Source organism: Capra hircus, chromosome 17, assembly GCF_001704415.2.
Source record: "Capra hircus breed San Clemente chromosome 17, ASM170441v1, whole genome shotgun sequence".
NCBI lineage: Eukaryota > Metazoa > Chordata > Mammalia > Artiodactyla > Bovidae > Capra > Capra hircus.
This window is the reverse complement of record NC_030824.1, coordinates 70,547,451-70,573,116: the sequence shown is the minus strand read 5'-3', so window position 1 is coordinate 70,573,116 and position 25,666 is coordinate 70,547,451. Positions and strand designations below refer to the sequence as shown.

Genomic DNA, 25,666 nt, shown 5'->3' with positions numbered 1-25,666 from the left:
CATTTCAGGGAAACTCACTGAGAGTAAACACATAAATACTGTGACTCATGAAAGTGATAAAGTAGGGTGTAATGGCAGTGTCAGAGTGGAGGTGAGGAGCTACTTTAATGCAGGTGATCAGGGAAGGGCCCCTGAGGACGTGACATCAGAGCTCAGACAGATGATGGATAGAAAAGGGCCATGTGACGCTCTGTGGAGACCTTGATAGCTGTGAGAAGCAGAAGCCAGTGAAAGGCGCTGAGACACAGTGAGCATCAGGGACAGCTCAGGAGCATGAGGTCCAGAAAGAACCACGAGAGATCTCCAGGCAGTGGCGAGAAGCCTGCATTTTATTCCATGATGAGAGTCCAGCGGAGAGACCTTAGAGGGGAATTACTTATTCAGACTTAAAGTCACTTGGTAACAAGTAAGGATAAAGCCAAAGATTCAATCAAAAGAAACATGTTATAATCTTACTTGCTATATATAAATCACCTGTTCTAATTTAGAATTACCTCTGTTACACATTTCTAAAACCCCGTCTTTAAATTCCAGAATACCATTCTTCCTTTTAAGGAATGACTTTTCTACTTTCCACAGACAGATGGGTGCTAGCACTAACATGAGAGCACAGATGTAAACACACCCCTAACTTGGCATTAGTGTTTTTCCTATGGAAATATACCTGCTATATGGCTTAATGAACCTTCTCCTTAAAATGTAATAAAAATCTAATAGCCTGTATTATAAAAGTCCTGTTTGACCACAAGTTTTCAGATAAATGTTATTTTCCCCAATAGTAAATTTAGATATCTACCAGTTAATTGCAGGAGAAACTGGATAAAGAAAACTCAGGAAAACAGACACTAAAAATGCTCCACCATAAATTTTAACAGTATAGTACTCTAGTGTAATATAGTATATTGCTGTTTGTTGTTCAACTCTTTGCAACCCCATGGACTGTAGGCTCCTTTGTTCCTGGGATTTCACAGGCAAAAATACTGGAGTGGGTTGCCATTCCCTTCTCCAGGGGATCTTCCCAACCCAGGGACGAACCCGTGTTCCCTGCATTGGCAGGCAGATTCTTTACCTCTAAGTCACCAAGGCCGCCTGCAGTATTGCGTAGGGACAAGTAATCCTACCTATCACAAATCTGGTTCTCAAGGTAATGATAATAATATTCTTGATAATGACCCTGTCCTTCCATTTAAATAGGTATGGATACTGATAAATATTTCTTAAAAGATTTTTATTTTAAATTTTTTCAAAGTATTTAAAGATGATATCCAAAGGAATACCTTTCACTAATTCCAAACCTTCAGAAATTATTCCATACAGCTATATTTTTATAACGTGAAGACCTATAGAAATCTACCCACTTCTGGGTATGTATTTCTGAAACATTTAAAAGAATATTATGATCATATGCCTCTGAGAATTTTAAAGAAATGTTGGGCTTTACTGTATTCACTCCAACACGTCTCTGAAGTGAAAATTCCACTGAGTAAGGACCACATGGCAGTATGATATCACTGTCAGAAGATGAGTCTCACACAGACAATTCAGAAGTGCCTAACATGACAGATAAAACATTTAAGAGTCCTATGTGGAGTTTTAAGGTATAGTATAGAAGGCATAATTTTATATAAATACCTTTGAAGACTCAGTACATAAGATACTCTGAAGCTGTAGTAGTGGTGGATCTTTAGCTGTTAAGTCATCATTCATAATCAGTTCAGCTTTCTCCTTTTCTTCTTCAACATCACCAACAGTCACTTGACTTTCCTTGGGTTTCTCAAGTGTAGTAGTAACAAAGTCTATCAAAAAGGAGTTCTTTTCATTTTCGGTTGATTTCAAGGAATTATGGCTTTCAGTGCGTTCTTCATTCTGATCTACTTTGTGATAAAGTAACAGAATTAAATCTCCCTTCTGAATTAATGAGGTGGATAACTGATTCATTTGCTTTCTGCTAAATGAAAACTGTCTTTGATCTATCTTGCAAAATAGAAATGGAGAAAACAACCATATTCAACTTGAATAAACATTTTTCCAAAGTGATCTATAACAGAGAGAAAATGGCTACTAAACCTACTAAAGCATTTGGCACACCTTAGAAAAATATCATAAAGTAAATAGAATGGAATAACCATCCTGAAATATAGACACGTCACAAATGCTTGTATAAATCAAGGAAATGAGATAACAATATCTATTCTATTTAAAAGCCTGTGTTTCTTAGCTGGAACAAAAGGTGTAGATCTCTAAGCTACCACAGTTACTAGCAATGTAGTTGTGAAATTGTACAGATACAGAGAAAACCAAGAATCAATGCAATTCTAGAAGAGTCTACCACACAGAGAATAAAGTCATCTGCCAGAGTTTTACTCCCACTAAGATGCAGTGTTGCCTCTGATAACAAAAGGCAGGAAAGGAAGGCCTAATACTCACCATCTCAGTGCTCTAGGAACAGGCTTAGGCTCTGGCATGGAGGACTCAGTTTTGCTTTTGCAGAGTTGCTTCTACTATTTTGATTCTATCACACTTTAGAATGTACAACAGAAAATCAGTGCTTTCTGTGCTGATCACCAACTTTCAGTTCTACCAGTATCTGGCCAAACCTATATCTTCACTGTCAAAGTCTTAATGCTGAGGCTTTCATTACAGCCATTTTTGGGGAACTCATTTTGAGGTAAGTTAGATATAATATCACCTTATAATTCCAATTATATGTTCATATTTGGACAGTACTCATGATTCAAAGTATCAATAATGTATTCTGCTAATCAATGCACTCAGTGAAAAGAACTGAAAAGAACAAGGACTTTGGAGCCAAAGATTCAAATTATGGCTCCATCACTGACCTTAGGTATGTTTCCCAATATCTTTGCACTTCAGTTTTTTTCATCTGTAAAATGATAAAAATTATACTACATAGTAAGCACTTAATAAATGTTAGTTATACACCCCAACCTTAGAAACAGCAATGCCTTTATATGTCACAGGACTAAGGAAAGAAAGAATGTTAACTTATTCATACATCACACTTACTGTGTGTTAACTATGGTCCTGTTATATGTGCTTCACATGTGTTAATTAATTTAATTCTCACAACCACTCTACACTTATGCCCATTTTAAAGATCCATAGATAGAGCCAGAAAGGTCAGCTACCTTCTCATGTGGTTGTACCTGGATTTAAGTCCACCTTAGTCTCAATTTAAAAGTCCACCTAACCATTATGCTGAGTGTTGGAGCAACAAATACATGATAATAGCTCACCCTTAGCAAATACTCTACTTGTGTCAAGAACTGAGTTAGTGGCTAAAATGCATAGTGTCAATTAATTTTCACAATAGCCTAATGAGTTTGATTATTATAACTTGGTGGAGTGAGGCGCTGAGAAATTAAGTTCTGCATCTATAATCACAAGGTTAGTAAACTGCATCATCAAGATTAAAACTCAGGCAAACACAAACATATTGTTCCTGCAACTATGTGAAGTATTACTCCTTTGGCATACTTCTATGGCATTCTAAGCAATACAGAAATTCACAAATAAAATAAGGTAGGATACTTTAATATAATCACCTGTAATGGAGGCTTTCTCTTCAGATCCTAGTGAAAAGGAATCTTTAAGATTTTCTTTAACAGATGATGATGGTATACTTGTTAACTGTGGATCCTATTTAAAGAAACTATGTAAGTTTAGTTCTCAAGATTTGTGGAGGGCAATAGCAGTATTAAGACTACTTCATAACTCTGAAATATGCATTATTAGTTTTCTACTGAAACACCATAGGGTTAAGTCAAAGGAGGTTATAATATACTTTACTTTCAAATTAAGAGCTATTTCAGTTCTTTAACTGAAACTTCTAAATCTATTTTTAGCAATTTTCAAAACTACTACTGCTCTAGAATCAAATCTCAGAAATATTTAAGTATTTGACATCTCTTCCTCAAAGTATATACTTTCTAAGAAAGCATAAAGATCATAGGTTAAAAACCCTTAGTTTGAAACAAATGCCACCTGGGAAGCCCAAAAACCAAGTAGCTACTTTCAAATATTTTATATTAAAAAGTACATAGATTTCATGCACTTTAGTTTTCCTCAAAATTACTATATCTGAAATAAAATAATTATATATGAAATAAAGTAATTATATTTGTGTTCCTATATTAAACATCTCTTTATAGGATAATACTCTAGTCTAAGGGTGATGATACTATAAGAAGTTTGATTTTTGTTGTATAAAATTTTTAATTTTTTTTCCCATATATTTAATGTCAAAAGCAATAGAGAGAAACCATCTGGGAAGAAGGCAGAAGTACTAAAACACCAGAGTCTACCCCAAGAGATGAAGCTTTACCCAAGGAGATTTGCAAGTTAGTACCTTTTCTCCTGAGAAAATTTCCCCAACTGTGTAGCTCAAGTAGTAGTAGGCTGCAACCCTACCAGACTTGCTTGAGGAGTCAGAGAATAGAGTTTAGGAATAGATGATCAGCCAATAAATTTGGAGAAGAGCTGCAGAGAGCAAGAACCCCAAAATCTACATATAAAATCCACCTCAAACCCTTGGCTCAACTATGCATGGCATGGAGAGGACCTCAGAGAGCCCTGTAAAATTGTAGTAGCTAGAAAGTTAAAAAAGAAACAAACAAACAAAAAAACCCAGAAGTTTTAGTCAATGTCCATGGCAACAGAGACAGAGTTGGAAATTTGGGTCTGGCCATAAAATAAGTAGGATAGAACACATGTTCAGAGAAACATAATAGAATCCAAAATGTCTACAACTTATCATCCATAATATTCAGTATTCAATCAAAAAATTAAGTAACAGAAAATAGTGACTTATACTATGAATACAAACAACAAAAAAAGTCTATAGTAACCAACCCAGCAATGACCCAGACATTGCAATTGGCAAACAAGAACTTTAAAGTAGGTTTCATAAATACCTTCAAGCATTTAGGAGGAAAAATATATACACAGTGGTGGAACAGATGGGTATCTTGTTATTAGATATAGAAAATACAAAAAAAAAAAAGGAAATTTCAGAGTTGAAGAATACTGAAATTAAAAAAAATATTACTGGATAGACTTAACAGCAGATCAGATATGGTAGAAAAAAGCAGTGAACTCAAAGTCTCTGAAGACAGAAACTGAAGAAAACAAAGGGTAAAAAGACTGAAGAGGCATGAACATGAGAGATCAGTGAGACATATTAGAAATTTCAGTGCACTAGAGTACAAACAAGAGAAAAGAAAATGAAACAGAAAAAAAATCAACTTCCCATTTTCACGGAAAATATCAGTTTGCAGATCCTGAAACCTCAACGAAACCCAAGCAAGATAAATATAAAGAAAAACTACACCTAGGTACATTGTAGTCAAATTATTGTAATTCAAAGAAAAAAGATGAAGTGTTGAAAAAAAAAGTCCTGAAAGCTGTCAGAAAAAAAACTCAAAATGTTATATAATGAGTGCAAGATAAATTTCTGCTGATTTTCTAACAGAAATCATAGAGTTCAGGAACAATGGAAACCTATAAAGAGCTGGAGGTAGCAGAAGAGAACTGTCAGCCAAGTACATATTCAGCTAAGTCATCCTTCAAAAATGAAGATGAAGTGAATTTTTCTAGATAAGTAAAGATTGAGCAAACCTGTCACTGGCAAATCTATATTACAAGAAAAATAAAAATAAGTTCTTAAGATTGAAGGGAAATAACATTAGAAGGAATATGAATGAATCTAAAGGAAGAAATGAGGATCCTTAGAAATGGTATATAAGTCTAAGAAAACTACAAATGTTTATTCTAGTTTATTCTACTCTTTCAGTTCTTTAAAAGTCTAAGACTAAAAGTTTAAAATCATTCACCATAAAATAACCATTTGGTCAAAAAAGAGATCACAAGGAAAATTAGAAAACATATTTAAAGGAATGATAATGAAAATGAAAGTGAAGTTGCTCAGTTGTGTCTGACTCTTTGCAACCCCATGGACGGAGTAGCAGGCTACTCCGTCCATGGGATTTTCTAGGCAACAGTACTGGAGTGGGTTGCCATTTCCTTCTCCAGGGCATCTTCCCAACTCAGGGACTGAACCCGGGTCTCCTGCATTATAGGCAGATGCTTTTATCATCTGAGCCACCAGGGAAGTCTGATAATGAAAATAAATGTCATCAAAAATGGGTGCTGTTAATCAAGCACTAGAGGAAAATTCATAGTTTTTAAAAGTTTTGAAAGAAAGAATGAAAAGCTTAAAATGAAGGTACACATTTCCTAACTTAAAAATAAGCAAATTAAACCCAAAGAAAATAAAAGAAAGAAATAATAAAGAATAAAAATCAGTGATACTGGAAACAAACAATAGAGAAAACTAACAGTCAACATCGATTCTTAGAAAAGTTTTAACAAAACTGGGCAATGCCTATCAAAATTTAACAAAAAAGACAGAAAACACAAACTATACATTAGAGATGGAAGATGGAATATCATAATAATTTTATTGCCATCAAAAGCATAAGGGAATATCACAAACAACTTTATAAATACAGCATCTCAGAAAAAGTGGTCAAATTTCTAGACAAAAATTACTAAACCGATGCAGTATCAAATCTGAATACCAAAGTATATATTCAAAAAAGGAAAAAAATCAAATTTAGTATTAAAGACCTCTCCACAAAGAAAATTCTAGGCCCATTTAACTTTGCTGGTGAAGTCTCCCAATTATGGGAAAAATGATACCAAATTTTGGTTTCATACCAAATTTTAGAAAACAAAGATTAAGAGACACTCCCCGATTCATATGATACCCATGCCTGACAATAACATTATAAGGAAAATATTATAGTCTGCCTCCATAAATAAAGACACAGAAGTCTTAACAAAACATTAAGAAAATCTCACACTAAAATAAGCTACTATGATTGACCAGATTTTACCCCAGGAATACTGAATTAATTTAACAGAAAAGTATAGATATGTAATTATCATGACATTCCATCTTCCATCACTAATGGATTGCTCCAAAATCACTGCAGATGGTGACTGCAGCCATGAAATTAAAAGACGCTTACTCCTTGGAAGGAAAGTTATGACCAATCTAGATAGCATATTGAAAAGCAGAGACATTACTTTGCCAACAAAGATCTGTCTAGTCAAGGCTATGGTTTTTCCAGTGGTCATGTATGGATGTGAGTTGGACTGTGAAGAAAGCTGAGCACCAAAGAATTGATGCCTTTGAACTGTGGTGCTCGAGAACTCTTGAGAGTCCCTTTGACTGCAAGGAGATCCAACCAGTCCATTCTGAAGGATATCAGCCCTGGGATTTCTTTGGAAGGAATGACGCTAAAGCTGAAACTCCAGTACTTTGGCTACCTCATGCGAAGAGCTGACTCATTGGAAAAGACTCTGATGCTGGGAGGGACTGGAGGCAGGAGGAGAAGGGGACAACAGAGGATGAGATGGCTGGATGGCATCACTGACTCGATGGACGTGAGTCTGAGTGAACTCCGGGAGTTGGTGATGGACAGGGAGGCCTGGCGTGTGCGATTCATGGGGTTGCAAAGAGTCGGACACGAGTGAGCAACTGAACTAAACTGAACTGAAGTATAGGAAAAATAGCCCCAAAGGGAATAAGAATAATGAACATTGTTGTTGTTAAGTGGCGGGATTATGAGTAGATATTTTTCAATTAAACTTTGTCATTATATAATGTTACTTTAAAAACTTTAGGAATACTTTTTTATTTAATCAAGGGACATAACATGCATCACAAAGAGGATTTAGTTAGGCATCACTACCAGTCTGAATAATGTACCTCAAGATTCGTGTCTATCCTGAATCTCAGATGGAATTAATTAAAATGACGATATACTACACTAAGGTGGACCCTAAGTCAAATGACTGGTGCCTTTTTTCAGAGGAAAGTGAGGGGAGACACAGAGACCAAGGGGAAAAGGCCATGTGATGATAGAGACAGGGGTCAGAGTGATGCAGCTGACAGCCAAGGCCCACCAAAGATTTCTGACAACCACCAGAAGCTGGAAGAAGCAAGGAAGGATTTCTCTCTAGAGCCTTCAAAGAGAATGTGACCCTACCCACACTTTAATTTTGGACTTCTGACCTCCAGAACTGAAAAAACTTCTCTTGTTTTAAGTCTAATTTGTGGCACTTGTAACAGCTAGTGTGAACTACCATAACATCCACTCAGTCAGATGATCTTATTCAATATACAATAACTGTTTGGCTTTGATAAGCCCATCTCTTCTCCAGATTTTTATAACAAATTAGGACATAGCACACTGAAGTTAGAGAGGCTTATATCAAGTTGCCAGCTTTACTGATAAAGGTAACCTACAGGACAAGAGTGGAGTAAGAAGCCTAGTGTAATCACACTTCTGGTCTGAACTGGAGAGATCCATTCATTTAGCTGTGATGCAAAGGGCTTCCTCTGTCTCCCTTTGTACCACCTCTCTTACTCACCTCTGAACCACAGAGGAGTCAGGAGAAAGAAGCTTAGCCAGGTACTGTTTAGCTTTCTCTGATCTGCTTAAGCAGATTGTGGAGCAAGAATGTTCTTCCCATACTTATCCCTTCTGAAATGTGAGGTTGAAGTTTCCTAGCCATAGTGAGATTTAAATACAGGAGGCCAAGTGTTCTTCCCTAACGACAGTACACAGTAAACTCCTGATGAACTCCTGAAGGATCATATCTACTCCCATTGCGGTATCCCGCAAAAGATAGGACACTGCTGTGAACACTCAATATGCATTTGTTGAGTGACTAAAACCAAATGACTAAAATGACAATGGCCGTAAATTATACAATTAAAACACGTGTAAATATATACTTGCAATTAAAGTGTTGCAAAGATTCAAAAGGACTGCACTGGTTTTTCACATTTAACTTTCTCTGATATTGGATGCATCTTATAATGACTGGCATGTTAGAGCTTAATTAGCAGTTTTTTTCCTTAGCAGCACATGAAATAATTCTGCATCTTTGCTCTATCTTACAATGCAGTTTTAGACCCAACGGAATATATTTTAAAAATTAACGTTCCTTGTCATTTGCTGAAGAAAACATGTAAAGCACACACACACACACACACATGCATGTACACAAATATTCTCTTTCTCTTATAATCAGATGCAAAAACCTGAACTCAAAACACAATTCAGCAACAGTGCTCACCTCGGGATCAAGGTTTTCAGAGAATGCATTCTTCTCAGCTTCTGGCTGTCTGTCATTCAGCCTTGGGAGGAACGAAGGTGTGGAATGTGCCTCTAAATCTTCGTGTGGGACAGTTTCTCTATTGTCTCGTAGGCTATCTTTCTTCTCCCCATGGCTGTGCTTTTTCAACATGCTCCTGGGGCGAGGTGAAGGCTTAAATTGGCTGTCTGCTTCAAGGCTGCTGTTATTCTCTGCAGAAAAATACAATGCTTTCATACATTTAATACAGTAAAAAATACATATATTTTTAAGATGGTCATGGCTTCTCCTACATCCCATGTGCCACCAAACTTCCCTCCTGTTTCCAAGCACCTTGCCACTCTGTCCTGGAGAAGAAGCCCACACCCTTCTCTACAAGGAACTCCAGAAAGTAAAAATAGGTAATAGTTCACAATCAAAAAAAATTTTTTTTTTAATGGCTGCCATTCTGAAAGTAACCAATATACTTCACTCTTGTGAGTAGTTAACTATTCTACTTTATCAATTCTCATAGTATTAACAATTTTTTACTCTGTGGGAGAGGAAGAGGGCGGGATGATTTGGGAGAATGGCATTGAAACATGTATAATATCATACAAGAAATGAATCGCCAGTCTAGGTTCGATGCAGGATACAGGATGCTTGGGACTGGTGCACTGGGATAACCCAGAGGGATGGTATGGGGAGGGAGATGGGAGGGGGGTTCAAGAGTGGGAACTTATGTACACTCGTGGCGGATTCATGTTGATGTATGGCAAAACCAATACAGTATTGTAAAGTTAAAAAAAAAGAATTAAAAAAATAAAAATAAATTATAGATGACATTAAAAAAAAAACAATTCTTTAAAACAAACAAAACCATGTCTTATTTCAGCCTTTATAAAATGAGGCAGCTCAGCCATCAAACCTTTACTGAGTGTCTGCCGCCAGGCCCTGTTCACATCACTCACATGAACAGATCTCAGGAAAAAGGCACTGGCAATGGCCCTGTCCTAGGGTTTTAGAGGTTGGGGAGGGAGATGACTGTAGACAAATAAAATCATAAGGCAAAGGTAAGTGCTGTAACAAGTATGAAGATGATGTCGCTACAGGGGTAGAAGAGCCAGTGCCCCTGGAAAAAGGAATGGAGAACTCGACAACTTGTGAGCTGCTGTTCTCTGAGCCCATAAAACCCCTCCAGCAGTTATTAAAATTTCTCAGTTACTATTTCCACTACTTTTAAGTTTAAAACAACAATCTAATGCTGGTATACTTCCAGCCCTCAAAACATGATATACAGGTATTTTACATGAACTTTTCCCTAAATTTCACCTTTTATATATATACATTTCTCCACTGTCCTACCAATGTATTCTTCCGACAAAGCTGCAAAATTGAATACCTTTCTTTTTATTGGTAAGTGGGGTTATAAATCCTGCTAGAAGATTCTAGAGTCAGACCTAATTGGAACCACTATAAATGTTTAACTGCCAATTTTAGGTATGTCCTAAATTCTGGTCAAATGCCCAATTTAAAATCCAAGAGTTATCCTAGATTCCTCCCTCAAAATCTAAAGCATCATGATATCCTATTGACTCTACCTCTAAATATCTCTCATTTATCCCACTTTCTGCAACCCCACTGTCAGTTCCTTATCCAGTCTTGCCTAGATTACTGCCTCAGCAATGTTTATAAAACACAAATCAGATCACACCACCCCTCTCCACAAAATTCTTCAGTGGCTCCCCATCATCCAGTCCTGCAAGTTCATTGCCTCTGAACAATATAAAGGTTTCAGTCTTGTCCCTGGCTAGCTGTGCTGCCTCGTCGCTGGCACACTCCCTTGGTAATCTGTCCTGATATGCTGGGCTCGCTCTCCTTCTGCAGTTGGGCCACCTCTCTTGCCACCAAATTTTACCCTAGTTCTTCCTTTGCCTAGGATGTCCACTTCTGGCTTCTCCTGACAAATGCCTGCTTGTCTTTGGAATCTCCATTTAAGCAGAATATCATATAAAGCTTGATAAAAGGTTTTGAGTCTTTTTTACTGTAATAACAACACTGAACAGGAGATCCATTATCTTAAAAAATTTTTAATTGCAGAATACAGTATTATTACCTAAAGGCACAAAGCCATACAGCAGAACTCTAGAACTTGTTCACCTTGCTAACTGAAACTTTACACAGTTTGACTAGCAATTTCCTTTTCCCTCTCCCTCTAGCCACTCACAACTACCATTCTTACATTGAAATCTTAACCCCAAAAGTGATATATTAGGAAGTAAGACCTTTGGGAGGTGATTATGTCATAAAGGCAGACCTTCATGAATGGAATTAGTGCCCTAAAAATAATGTTCTAGAAAGTTCCCTTGCCCTTTCCACCATGTAAAGCTACAATGGGAAGCCTGCAACATGGAAAAGGACCCTAACCAACCCTATGAGCCCTGTGACCTCAGACTTTCGTCCTCCAGAACTGGGAGAAACAGATTTTTGTCGGTTATAATTCACCCAGTTTGAAGTTTCTGGTTGTGCTCTGCTGCTAAGCCACTTCAGTCAGGTTTGACTCTTGATGAATCCATGGACTGTAGCCCACCAGGCTCCACAGTCCTTGGGATTTTCCTGGCAAGAATACTGGAATGGGTTGCCATTTCCTCCTCCAGGGGATCCTCCCAACCCAGGGACTGAACCTGCATCTCCTGCATTGTCAGGTGGGTTCTTTACCACTAGCGCCATCCGGGAAGCCCCAGTAGTATTTGGGAAGTATTTGATTACAGCAGCCCAAATGAGTAAGACAGTCTTGGAGGACTGGTACCACATCTCTAACGCTGCAGTCACAGTTACCATCACAGTGCTTGTAACAGGGAGACATAGCATACAAACAACAAATATGTGTGGGTAAATAAAATGATCTGCCTATGAATAAACGCTGAATAATACAGTGACTAGTAAAAGCATTTACAGCATGCTTAATTTATGCCAGATTGCTCTAAACCCTTCAGACACATAAACTCATTTAACTGCCCCAAACTCCTTGCAGTGGTTCAACTACTGGCCCCTTTTACAGATCAATAAAATGAGGAACGAAGAGCTCACGTGCCTATGGTATTAAACTCTAGTTTGTGGAATTAAAGCAGGAGCACCCTGGCTCCAATGCTAATGGAGTCACGGTGTCCTGCTTTAAAGTTAAAACAAAGACAGCATACCTTGCAAAAATTACTTTCTACAATCACCATCAATGTGACCATTACCCGATAAAGTGAAAGAGTTTGATTATTGTACTTTTTACAGCAGAAAATTTAAGTCTGAATTTGGCAATAAGGAGTTCATGATCTGAGCCACAGTCAGCTCCCGGTCTTGTTTTTGCTGATTGTATAGAGCTTCTCCATCTTTGGCTGCAAAGAATATAATCAGTTTGGTTTGGGTATCGACCATCTGATGATGTCCATGTATAGTCTTCTCTTGGAAGAGGGTGTTTGCTATGACCAGTGTGTTCTCTTGGCAAAACTCTATTAGCCCTTGCCCTGCTTCATTTTGTACTCCAAAGGCAAATTTGCCCATTAATCCAGTTAGCTCTTGACTTCCTACTTTTGCATTCCAGTCCCCTATAATGAAGAGGACATCTTTTTTGGGTGTTAGTTCTAAAAGGTCTTCTCGGTCTTCATAGAACCATTCAACTTCAGCTTCTTCAGCATTACTGTTTGGGGCACAGACTTGGATTACTGAGATATTGAATGGTTTGCCTTGGAAATGAACAGAGATCATTCTGTCATTTTTGAGGCTGTATCCAAGTACTACATTTTGGACTCTTTAGTTGACTATGATGGCTACTTCATTTCTTCTAAGGGATTCTTGCCCACAGTAGTAGATATAATGGTCATTTAAATTAAATTTGCTCAATCCAGTTCATTTTAGTTCACTGATTCCTAAAATGTCAGTGTTCACTCTTGCCATCTCCTGTTTGACCACTTCAAATTTGCCTTGATTCATGGACCGAACATTTCAGGTTCCTATGCAATATTGCTCTTTACAACATTGGACTTTACTTCCATCACCCATCATATCCACAACTGGGTGTTGTTTTCATTTTGACTCCGTCTCTTCATTCTTTCTGGAGTTATTTCTCCACTGATCTCCAGTAGCATACTGGGCACCTACCAACCTGGGGAGTTCATCTTTCAGTGTCCTACCGTTTTGCCTTTTCATACTGTTCATGGGGTTCTCAAGGCAAGAATAGTGAAGTGATTTGCCATTCCCCTCTCCAGTGGACCACGTTTGGTCAGAACTCTCCACCATGACCTGTCTATCTTGGTTGCCCCTTCAAGGCATAGCTCATAGTTTCATTGAGCTAGACAGGCTGTGGTTCATGTGATCAGTTTGGTTAGTTTTCTGTTACTGTGGTTTTCATTCTGTCTGTCTTCTGATGGAGAAAGATAAGAGGCTTGTGGAAGCTTCCTGATGGGAGAGACTGACTGAGGGGGAAACTGGGTCTTGTCGGGAGCTGGTGATCAACAGGGAAGCCAGGCATGCTGCAGTCCATGGGTGGCAAACAGCTGGACACGACTAAGCGACTGAACTGAACAGCAGACAAGCGAGAACAAAGGAAACTTTCAGGTTCTAATATTTTTATAAAGCATTAAATGATATTCAGCAATATCTCATGATATTAAAAATATAAAGAAAAAGTCTAAAAATTTAGATAGAACTAAACTTGTAAACCATATTACTTCTTTAATGAATAAATTATTCATTTATATATTTCTTCTTTAATGAATAAATTATTCATTTATATATTCAAATATTTAAAGAATTCTACATGCCAGGCACTAACCAGCAGACTCAACTTTTTCCTTCAACTTGAATAACCTTGGAATAATGATTTCAAATATTTTATACCAAAATTCCACTTCCAGAAGCATTAAGTTTTAAGAAAGAAAAAAAAAGTCTATACATTATCAAAATGTCTTGTTTCATTATCAAATGTAAATGATTACCTATTTCAGTAATTATTTTTATACTACATATACTGAATTGCAAATGGTTAATGATTGTTCAAAAATTCAGTATTGCACATTCATAATCCTGGGGCCATCTTGTGGTCAAAGTACAGTATTTCTCTATTCATTTTAATTTGTCACAGGTTTTAAAAAAGGTATTAAAATAGATGGATTATTGCTGATTATGTACCATAAAGTTTTAATTATATACTTATATCTATATCCAACTAAGTTTTAGCTTTTATAGTATGCTCACAGTTTCTTATTACCTAATGAAAACTTTTCAGAATCAGGACAAATAGGATAAACATAATCTATAAAAATAGTTTTTTAAATTCAACTAGGACTAGGGAATACTACATACTCTATCTTTCATAAAGATTCACTGTGCATATGTCTTTACTAATGGTTCCAAGAAGTTCTCTCATGAAGAAATTGGTTTAAAATTTCTATAACTGTGTTTTCCCCTTAATACAATGAACAAACTGTGGAAAATACTGGGGGAAATGGTGATGTATTAGATTATTCACTATTTGATTATGTTTCCCTTCTCTCCATTTTTTATTTTACTCAGCACACTGGTAAGGTACATTTTAGCAGGTAAATTCTGTTTCATTAGACCTTGTGCTTATACTTTTGTAGACGTTTATACTTTAGTGTGATGAGTGTGTGCTGTCATGGCTGACTCTTTGCAACCTCATGGGACTAGAGCCCACCTGCCAGGCTCCTCCGTCCATGGAACTTTCCAGGCAAGATACTGGAGTCCTCCTCCCGGAGGATCTCTCCGACCCAGGGATCAAACCCATCTCTCCTGATCTCCTGCATCGGCAGGTGGATTCTTTACCACTGTGCCACCTGGGTACATTCTTCAAACACTTCTGTAGGAAGGGAGAGCATGGCTCCTCTCCCTCCTCATGAAGACAGTAAGGCTTACCCTATTGATGAGGTCATACATAATTAACATATAGTGGCTTTCTCCCTAGTATCATTGCTGAGTCATATCTTCTCCGCATTTGAAAGTGGATAGGATTGTCAGGGGTGGAAAAAGGAGTGGGTCCCTAATACATATCTGAAATAAAGCTTTGCCTGAGGTTATCAGTGCTATCTAACATATAAAGTATGAAAAGTATTTCATACCAGTATTGTATTTAATGATGATATAAAGGAAAGAGGTTTTTGTGAAGGTGAGTATCAACTACTATTGTTTTCCATAAAACAGAAAAAGACTGGAAGACCCCAAATCCTTCACTTTCTATGCCGTTGTTCCTGCATGGTAGCCCAGGGAATCTCACGGCAGTTGGTGCCTGCTTCACTCCATCCCTGCTCCACTGTGCCCAGGGCTCAGTAGAATTGTGGAGACACTACTGTAATGGTCACACCAGGAACTTCCCCACAGAAAACTGAGTTTTAGTGGATTTTCCTGGGGAACAGAGAAACCAAATGGAGATTCTCTTAAGGAAAGTCTGGAGGCTTAAATGATAAGAGTAACACCACCTCTCTCCCCCACCCCCATTTCAAACATACAAACGTCACATAGATATTCTGGCAAATGGCTGCATGGAAATGATTCTTTAGGACTAGCCCCAATGCTGCTCTCTAACTCTAATGTCTGGAGTGTGAGATGCATTAGAAAGGATTCCATTGTAGTTACACTGCTAAAAGCAAAATTGGAGCTCATATGTCTAAGTGAGGCTGGACGTGGACGCTCAAAGTTCTTCCACCTCCTGCATTCATTCAGTCTTGCATCTCTGCTGGTGCCTGGTAGGAAGCCAAAGAACTTTCAGTCATCCACATCCAGCCTCGCTAAGGCCTATAAGCTCCAATTTTGTTTTTAGCAATGTAACTACAATGGAATCTTTTCTAATCAATCTCACACTCCAGACATTAGGGTTAGAGCAGCAATGGGGCAGTCATTTGCCAGAATATTTGTCTGACATTTGTATATTTGAAATGGGGGTTGGAGGACAGAAGGGAGAGGTGTTATTACTCTTACTATTTAAGCCTCCAGACTTTCCTTAAAATTACAGCTTTCCTCTATGGTTCTGGGTTTCCCAGGTCCCACTAGTGGTAAAGAACCTGCCTGCCAATACAGGAGACATAAGAGACGTGGGTTCGATCCCTGGGTTGGGAAGATCTCCTGGAGGATGGCATGGCAACCCACGCAGTATTCTTGCCTGGAGAGTCACATGGACAGAGAAGCCTGGTGGGCTACAGCACACAGGGTCACAAAAAGTAGGACACAACTGAAGTGACTTTCTACACACACACGCACCCAACCTCTACACAGCCAGATCTCCAATATATGAGCTTCCTTGGTGGTTCACACAATAAAGAATCTGCCTGTAATGCAGGAGACCTGGTTTCAATCCCTGGGTTAGGAAGATCCACTGGAGAAGAGACTGGCAACCCGCTCCAGTGTTCTTGCCCTGAGAATTCCATGGACAGAGGAGCCGGGCAGGCAACAGTCCATTGGGTCACAAAGAGTAAGACAGGACTGAGAGACAAACATTTTCACTTTCATTGTCTATACTTCTATTATTTTTAATTATATCTGTAAAATTGAAAAGTTAAGTCTTTTTTCTTAAATATTTATTAGCCCCTATGTAAAAATATTTTGTAATTATCTTAAAATAAATTTTCAAGAAATGCAATTACAGTAACCTAACAAATTACCTGAAGAAGTACTTTTGATCCATTCTAGTATTCTTGCCTGTAAAATCCCATGGACAGAGGAGCCTGGCGGGCTACAGTCCATGGGACTGCAAAGAGTCCAATACAACTTAGCAACTAAACCAAACCAAACCAACAAATTACCTGAAGATGTACTTTTGATTGGAAGAATTCTAGGTTTAGTTTCCATTTTAATTTTCTCTTTTTCAACTTCCTGTTGTTTATTTTGAGATTCAGGTAAGGGATTTACAATCATGCCTTCACCATTATCAAGTGCAATGTCATCGTTTTTGATAGAGACTACTGGCTCATGTTTCCTCACATCATTGCTTGATTTTTTGGTTTTCAAAAAAGACAGTTTGGGAGAATTGTTTTCTTCATCATCTGATATGTGAAAATTATTCATTTTTTTCTTCACTGAATTTTCATCTACTGAGGTGTCAGAAAAATCACCTAAGGAAACTGAAAAATAGAAGAGAAAAATATTTTCAATAGTACATTTTAAAGCTTTAAAGGTTACACCAATCAAAAACATTACCTTAAAAACTAGATATGAATTTACTGTGAATAGATTTGGAACCCTAAGAAAACTCCTAACTTGGGCAGTCTAAAAATTAAAAATTTCAGTTTCATTTATTTAAAACATACTTACTGAGTATGAATACTGTATCAACTCAAGCACTGTGCTTGCTCTGAGAGGTCATTCAAAGGTTCTTCAAAACAACAATCAGTCACAGACATTTAGATTTTGGACTCTAAAACTTTTTTTTTTTTTCCAAAAACTTCATCATATAAAATAAAGAATATTTGTAAATGGAAGAAGTAGCTAACAATGTTTTTCCATTAAAAGTTTGGAAATGCTATTCCATCCATACCAGAGTATTAGATTTTATTTTGAGAAGAATAATAAAGAATGCTAACTTAACTATACAGTAATGATTTAACTATTGTTCTGGTACCTTTTCCAGAGAACACCAAGAGTTATTCACTGAATATCAAAGAATAAAACACTGCATTTCAAGTTCAGAATTTTGCATGTTTATCTTGAAATGTGAAATGTTAATATCTTACATAACCAAAGAAACCAAATTAATCATATAGTACTGATACACTGGGTTCTTAAAACTGATTCCCTTTCACAGGCAAAACACCTTGACTTAGAAAAAGCATTATAAAAGTGATTCTGATGTACCCAAAGTTCAGCTTTATGGTCCCTAATTATTACCTCACTGTAGGTCTCATAGGGTTGGCCTTAAAGATGAACTCATCATCTCCAGTATAATTTACCACTGACAAGCAAATCTGCTATCAGTTAATTTTCAGTTTTCTATACACATTCAGAAAAAGAACAAGGACAATCATACAACTTCTTGAAAATTAAGAGTGACTTTATTCATTAAAAAGCTGGAGACCTAAAACCAGTGAATTCACTGGTATTATTTTAGAATGGTGATTTTTGTTTTGTTTTGTTTTCAGATTTGGGCTATACATAATTAAGGAAGCAAAAAGAAGACATTTCTTTTCTCATGTTCTCACATACCAGTCTCATCACTGTCAAAGTCATCTGAGTATTCAGAACTTCTTTGTCTGGCTGAGCGAGCTGTAATTGCTTTTATTAGCTCATCCTGAAATGAGATAATTAAAATCAGTCTCCACCCAAATGTGTACTCTCATATGTAGAACTAATTATTTAAACAAATAATGCTTGATTAATAACTGCTTTAAAACTCAGATTTCATTCATCTAACAAACATTTACTGAAACCCTACTTTATGCCATGCACCCAAACTCTAAGAGGCAACACAGAACATCACAGACGACCCCTTTTTCATGGAACTTACAGTTAAACAAGACAGATAACACCAAGAAAATTAATTGAGGGACTCTATCTGGACCAGGTTCATTATAAACTGATATTTTGGAAGAAACTGGTATTCTTTATGATCTTTTGTTTCAGCATATTGCTATTAACAGATGTAATCAATACCATAAATTGAGATGTTCAGTTCAAAATTGTAGCAACTGGACAGAAAAAACTTATATGTTACTATGTTAAACCAGAAAAAAAAATTAACAATCTTTATATGAAAATGGCAATTAGAAGCTGTTATTTAACTTTCACAAGCGAATTTAACTTTTAATATAGTAAGAACCTAGTATTTAGTTTAGTAGTCTTAAAGCCACACGGAAGAGCTGGTAATACTAGAGCCCAAATACAATCATCTGCAAAGTCTCAAAAGAAACATAGGATTTACTCATGCTCTATATAGGACTGCTCTAGATTATTTTCAAGTCCAATATTTCTAATACAGGAATTACCTTGTAAAATCATTCAAAATAAAAATACTTTACCTGGAAAGTAGTTCTTTTGGTGACTTTTGGACTCTTTGTATATGCCAAAGTTGTGCTAAAAACTTCATCAGACATAGTGTGTTTTAATTCTTGACCTTTATAAAGTGGCTAACAAATGATAGGAATAATTCAACCTCTGATGTTGGCTGAAACACACAAAAAACAAGTCAGACATTTTTGCATGCTTGAGAATTTGTATTATTACATTTAATGCTTCCTTGACCACCAGAAAGTGAAGTTGCTCAGTCGTGTCCGACTCTTTGCCACCCCATGGACTGTAGCCTACCATGCTCCTCTGTCCATGGGATTTTCCAGGCAAGAGAACTGGAGTGGGTTGCCATCTGACCATCAGAAAAGCCAAACAAAAACAAGAAAAGCATCATTGAGCTGCATGTTCACTTCAACAGAGTTCTTGAAAATAAATGGCAAATTCTAACAACAAACTGGTTTTCAAAGAGAAAAGAAAATTCAAACTTAAGTTACCTTAAAGTAGTTTTACAATTATTTGATTATTCTAAATAAGTTTTACAATCATTGCACTCACTCGAGTAATGAGCGCAATGGCTTGTTGCCAATTAAAATAGAAACTTTTCTACCTCTCTTCCACTCAAGAGTATAATATTGCCTACAAAAGAGGCAATACTTATTTAAAAGTATTTAAAAGGCTACTTTTATTTTAAAAATGAAAAGTCTACATTTATTTAAAAGCTATACTTATTTAAAAGAAGACTACTGTCAGCATAAAGGATCATCTAAAACATCATCATTAAAATTCTTTTTTCTTTCACTCTACCCTTTCACAAAAATGTTAACACAATTAGATAAAACAAAATGAAGTCAAATGGTCCCGTGAAGGTTTCCAGTTGCTCCAGGAAGAGACTGCCGGCCGTCTCGCTGCCCTCCGCAGCGCGCGGGGACTGCTCTGGCCCTACAAGGTGGCGTCCTGTGCCTAACCGCTCGGCCCATCGCGGCCGACCCAGCAGCCGCCACTAGCCAGGCCAGTGCACAGCAGAGCGCGGCTCTGGCCCCAGTTCTCCGCGACCCGCAAGGCCCGCCTTCTGTACTCACCTGACTTTCCTGCGGAGGGCAGCCCGCGACCCGAGAACCCAGCGGCTGGCCCCTCTACCCGGCCTGCGCCTGGCTGCTTCCAGAGACCTGGCTTCTTAGGAAGCGTGGAGGCGGGACTAAGAACGGAGGTGGGGGGCGGTTGCTAGGATACAAGATCTCTGGGAGGAAGTGACTTCTCCCGCCCCGGGCCTCGGGTACCTAACACCGCCTTGCAGCTCTGTGTGTCACTGAGGCGACCGCCCAGAGGAAGGAAATGACGTCAGCCCTCTGGGTCTGGGGAGAAGGGTGTTTTACCTGTCGCCTGTGCTTCAGTCGTTACCCAGGAGACGGGACCCGTCCGGCTGCCTGAGAGTTGGCGCCTGCGCACTGAGAGTTGGCGCCTGCCAGTGGCTTGAGGGGTTTCATCAGCGCAAAGCAAATCGGTTGTTTTGCCAAGGTTGTCACAGATACGAAGTTCTGTGAATCGGAGCAGTGTACTGACGGACTAATGCTCTGACAGATGGGACAGACAGGCAACATAATGACTCTTGCAGGCTCAGGAGTCAAAGGGCACATTTGAATCCTGGCTCACCTCTCTCTGTCCATGTGATGTCCTGCAAGTTAAGGTCTGTATACCCTAGTTTCCTCTTCTGTATTTAAAAAAGAAAAAAAAAAAAGGAGGTATAATATTAATAGTAACCTTAATAGCCATAAAGAAAGCTGAGCGCCAAAGAATTGATGCTTTTGAACTGTGGTATTGGAGAAGACTTTTGAGAGTCCCTTGAACTGCAAGGGGATCCAGCCAGTCCATCCTAAAGGAAATCAGTCCTGAATATTCATTTGAAGGAACGATGTCGAAGCTGAAGCTCCAATACTTTGGCCATCCGACGCGAAGAACTGACTCATTGGAAAAGACCTTGATGCTGGGAAAGATTGAGGGCAGGCGGAGAAGGGGACGACAGAGGATGAGATGGTTGGATGGCATCAACGACTCGATGGACGTGAGTTTGAGCAAGCTGCTGGGTATTGGTGATGGACAGGGAAGCCTGCTGTGCTCCCATGCATGGGGTAGCAAAGAGTCGGAGACGACTGAGTGACTGAACAGAGGTGAACTGGCTAATAGCGTTGCTGTGAGTATTGAACGAAATTATGCAGATGGAATACTTGAAAGATTGCCTGGAATTGCATTCCATCAGTGTTAGATAACACTCTATGTAACTCAGCCACGAAGAGCCTGTACAAAAGTCATTCCTTGTCCACACTTCTTAAAACCCATTCCAAGTGTTTCTTTAATGTAAATGCTTTGGGTATGAACTCAGTGGATATTCTGGCTAAAATTAAATCAGTCAACAAAATAATCTAAAAAGGCAGAGGACTGTGTGCTGATAAAGTAACCAAAAATTACAGCACTTAACTAGCATAGGTAATCCTTAACATAAGCAAAAGAAGCAAAAGAAAAAGACACTCCTTTAGAGACCTTAAAATAACAAGGATTTCTACTATTTTTTTTAATTTAGAAGCTTAATCCTAATTGAATTGTCTGAATTTATTATTGTTGACTAGTAATACTAATTAAACTTGTTCTCAGTATTTTTCCCCCACCTCTGAATTTTTTTCACTTCTTCAACAATTTATTTATAAAGAAATCACAGTGGATACAAGTTTAATAAATCAATATGTTGAAAAACTAAGTGTGCATACCAAGAAATACTAAATTTAGTTTTTTTTTAAAGACAGTCCATGCTTTTAACCATCTGTGCAATGCAACTTTTTAAATACAGTGTTCAGTTTATGGTCAACTTGTTTGAAAAATTTAGTTTGATCAACATTTGCTTAACTTCGACGGTTTCAAGAAATTCTTTTTTAACTTTTTACTTTGTATTGGATTATAGCTGATTATCAACGTTGTGATAGTTTCAGGTGAACAGTTAAGGGACTCGGCTTCTCATATACATGTATGTATTCTCCCCAAACTCCCCTTCCATCCAAGCTGCTACATTACATTGAGCAGTGTTCCATGTGCCAAACAGTAAGTAGGTTGTTGTTGATTATCTATTTTAAATATAGCAGTGAGTACACGTCCACCCCAACTCACTAACTATCCCTTTCCCTCATGCTTTCCCCCCTACAACCATAAGATTGTTCTCTAAGCCTATGGGTGTCTTTCTGTTTTGTACATTGATCTGTATCATTTCTTTTCAGATTCCACATATAAGGGATGTCATATGCTATTTTTCCTTCTCTGTCTGACTTACTTACACTTACTATGGCAATCTCTAGGCCCATGTTGCTGCAAATGGCATTGGTTTATTCTTTTTAATGGTTGATTAATATTCAATTGTATATGTATATGTATACCATATCTTCTTTATCCATTCTAGGTTGCTTCCGTGTCTTGCTATTGTAACAGTGCTTCAATAAACATTGGGATGTCTGTATCCTTTCAGATCATGTTTTTCTCTAGATATATGCCCAGGAGTGGGATTGTGGGACCCTGGATATGTCCATATGGTAACTCTATTTTTAGTTTTTTAAGGAACCTACATACTGTTCTCCATAGTGGCTATACCAATTTACATTCCCACTAACAGAGTAGGAGGGTTCCCTTCTCTACACACCTCCTCCAGCATTTATTGTTTGTTCATTTTTTGATGGTAGCCATTCAGGCTGTTATGAGGTGATATTTCATTGTAGTTTTGATTCATATTTCTCTAATAATTAGCGAACATTTTCGTTTTCATGTGCCTCTTGACCACCTGAATATCTCTTTGGAAAAATATCTATGTCTTCATTTCTCTTACTGATTGGGTTGTTTGTTTTGATGCTGTTAAGTATCATGAGCTTATCATGTTTGTAAATTTTGGAGACTAATCCCATGTTGGTCACATCATCTGCAAATATTTTCTCCCAATCAGTGGGTTGTCTTTTCATTTTGTTTGTTTCCTTTGCTGTGCAAAAGCTTTTGTGTTTAAGTAGGTCCCATTTGTCTTTGTTTTTATTTCCATTATTCTGGGACATGTATCAAAAAAAAATTGCTGCAATTTATGTCAGAGAGTGTTCAGTTTTCTTCTAGGAGTTTTATAATGTGCAGTCTCATATTTAGATCTTTAATCCTTTTTGAACTTTTTAAAAAATATGGTATTAAAGAATTATCTAATTTAATTTTTTTATGTATAGCTGTACAGATTTCCCAGCACCATTTGTTGAAGAGACTGTCTTTCCAACACTGTATAATCTTGCCTTCTTGACCAAAGATTAATTGACCATAGGTCCATAGGTTTATTTCTGAGGTTTCTATCTTGTTCTATATCTTTATTTTTGTGCATGTATCATACTGTTTAAATGACTATAGCTTTGCAATATGGTTTCAGTGTGTCTGCCCTGTGATGCCCTCTTGCAACACTTACCATCTTCTTTGGGTTTCTCTTACCTTGGCGTGGGGTATCTCTTCATGGCTGCTCCAGCAAAGCACAGCCACTGTTCCTTACCTTGGACAAGAGGTATCTTCTTACCACAGCCGTTCCTGACCTTCAACGTGGGATAGCTCCTCTAGGCCCTCCTGTGCCTGCCCAGCCACCACTCCTTGGGTTGCTACTCCCGGCCGCCGGCCCTGGCCTCGGGCGTGGGTAGCTCCTCCTGGCCGCCACTGGCCTCGGACACAAGGTAGCTCTTCCTGGCCGCCGCCCTGACCTCGGACTCGGTGTGTCTCCTCCCGGCGGCCACTGACCTCGGACGTGGGGTAGCTCCTCTCGGCCGCGCTTAGTCTAACTCAATGAAACCAAGCCATGCCTGCGGGGCAACCCAAGACGGGCAGGTCATGGTGGAGAGGCCTGACAGAATGTGGTCCACTGGAGAAGGGAATGGCAAGCCACTTCAGTATTCTTGCCTTGAGAACTCCATGAACAGTAGGAAAAGGCAAAATGATAGGATACTAAAAGAGGAACTCCCCAGGTCAGTAGGTGCCCAATATGCTAATGGAGATCAGTGGAGAAATAACTCCAGAAAGAATGAAGGGATGGAGCCAAAGCAAAAACAATGCCCAGTTGTGGATGTGACTGGGCATAGAAGCAAGATCTGATGCTGTAAAGAGCAATATTGCATAGGAACCTGGAATGTCAGGTCCATGAATCAAGGCAAATTGGAAGTGGTCAAACAAGAGATGGCAGGGGTGAACGTTGACATTCTAGGAATCAGCGAACTAAAATGGATTGGAATGGGTGAATTTAACTCAGATGACCATTACATCTACTACTGTGGGCAGGAATCCTTTAGAAGAAATGGAGTATCTATCATGGTCAACAAAAGAGTCTGAAATGCAGTACTTGGATGCAATCTCAAAAATGACAGAATGATCTCTGTTTGTCTCCAAGGCAAACCATTCAATATCACAGTTATCCAAGTCTATGCCCCAACCAGTAATGCTGAAGAAACTGAAGTTGAATGCTTTTATGAAGACTTACAAGATCTTTTAGAACTAACACCCAAAAAAGATGTCCTTTTCATTATAGGGGACTGGAATGCAAAACTAGGAAGTCAAGAAACACCTGGAGTAACAGGCAAATTTGGCCTTGGAATGTGGAATGAAGCAGGGCAAAGACTAATAGAGTTTTTCCAAGGAAATGCACTGGTCGTAACAAACACCCTCTTCCAACAACACAAGAGAAGACTCTACACATGGACATCACCAGATGGTCAACACCGAAAGCAGATTGATTATATTCTTTGCAGCAAAAGATGGAGAAGCTCTATACAGTCAACAAAATCAAGACCAGGAGCTGACTCTGGCTCAGATCATGAACTCTTTATTGCCAAATTCAGACGTATATTGAAGAAAGCAGGGAAAATGCTAGACCATTCAGGTATGACCTAAATCAAATCCCTTATGATTATATAGCGGAAGTGAGAAATAGATTTAAGGGTCTAGATCTGATGGATAGAGTGCCTGATGAACTATGGACTGAGGTTAGTGACACTATACAGGCGATAGGGATCAAGACCATCCCCATGGAAAAGAAATGCAAAAAGCAAAATGGCTGTCTGGGGAGGCCTTACAAATAGCTGTGAAAAGAAGAGAGGTGAAAAGCAAAGGAGAACAGGAAAGATATAAGCATCTGAATGCAGAGTTCCAAAGAATAGCAGGAAGAGATAAGAAAGCCTTCTTCAGTGATCAATGCAAAGAAATAGAGGAAAAGAACAGAGTGGGAAAGACTAGAGATCTCTTCAAGAAAATTAGAGACACCAAGGGAACATTTCATGCAAAGATGGGCTCGATAAAGGACAGAAATGGTCTGGACCTAACAGAAGCAGAAGATATTAAGAAGAGGTGGCAAGAATACACGGAAGAACTGTACAAAAAATATCTTCACGACCCAGATAATCATGATGATGTGATCACTAATCTAGAGCCAGACATCTTAGAATGTGAAGTCAAGTGGGCC

At 38.3% G+C, this 25,666-nt stretch overlaps 1 protein-coding gene across 6 annotated transcripts in view; it reads right to left on the bottom strand.

Moving 5' to 3' along the window:
- Window positions 1-20,451, bottom strand: part of MAP9 (microtubule associated protein 9) — a 53,743-nt gene extending 33,292 nt beyond the window's left edge. Inside the window, exons 1-7 of one of the 6 annotated variants that reach the window (XM_018061637.1) lie at window positions 20,250-20,451; window positions 19,182-19,327; window positions 18,370-18,454; window positions 16,974-17,291; window positions 9,172-9,401; window positions 3,567-3,660; window positions 1,633-1,874 (exon numbers count right to left, since the gene is read on the bottom strand). In XM_018061637.1, the coding sequence (XP_017917126.1) occupies window positions 1,633-1,874; window positions 3,567-3,660; window positions 9,172-9,401; window positions 16,974-17,291; window positions 18,370-18,454; window positions 19,182-19,256 (1,044 nt within the window). In that variant the 5' untranslated portion in view covers window positions 19,257-19,327; window positions 20,250-20,451. Of the gene's footprint in view, window positions 1-1,632; window positions 1,875-3,566; window positions 3,661-9,171; window positions 9,402-16,973; window positions 17,292-18,369; window positions 18,455-19,181; window positions 19,328-19,467; window positions 19,507-20,249 lie in introns of those variants that run through there. The other 5 variants (XM_018061642.1, XM_018061639.1, XM_018061640.1 and 2 more) reach the window with 5 other exon arrangements.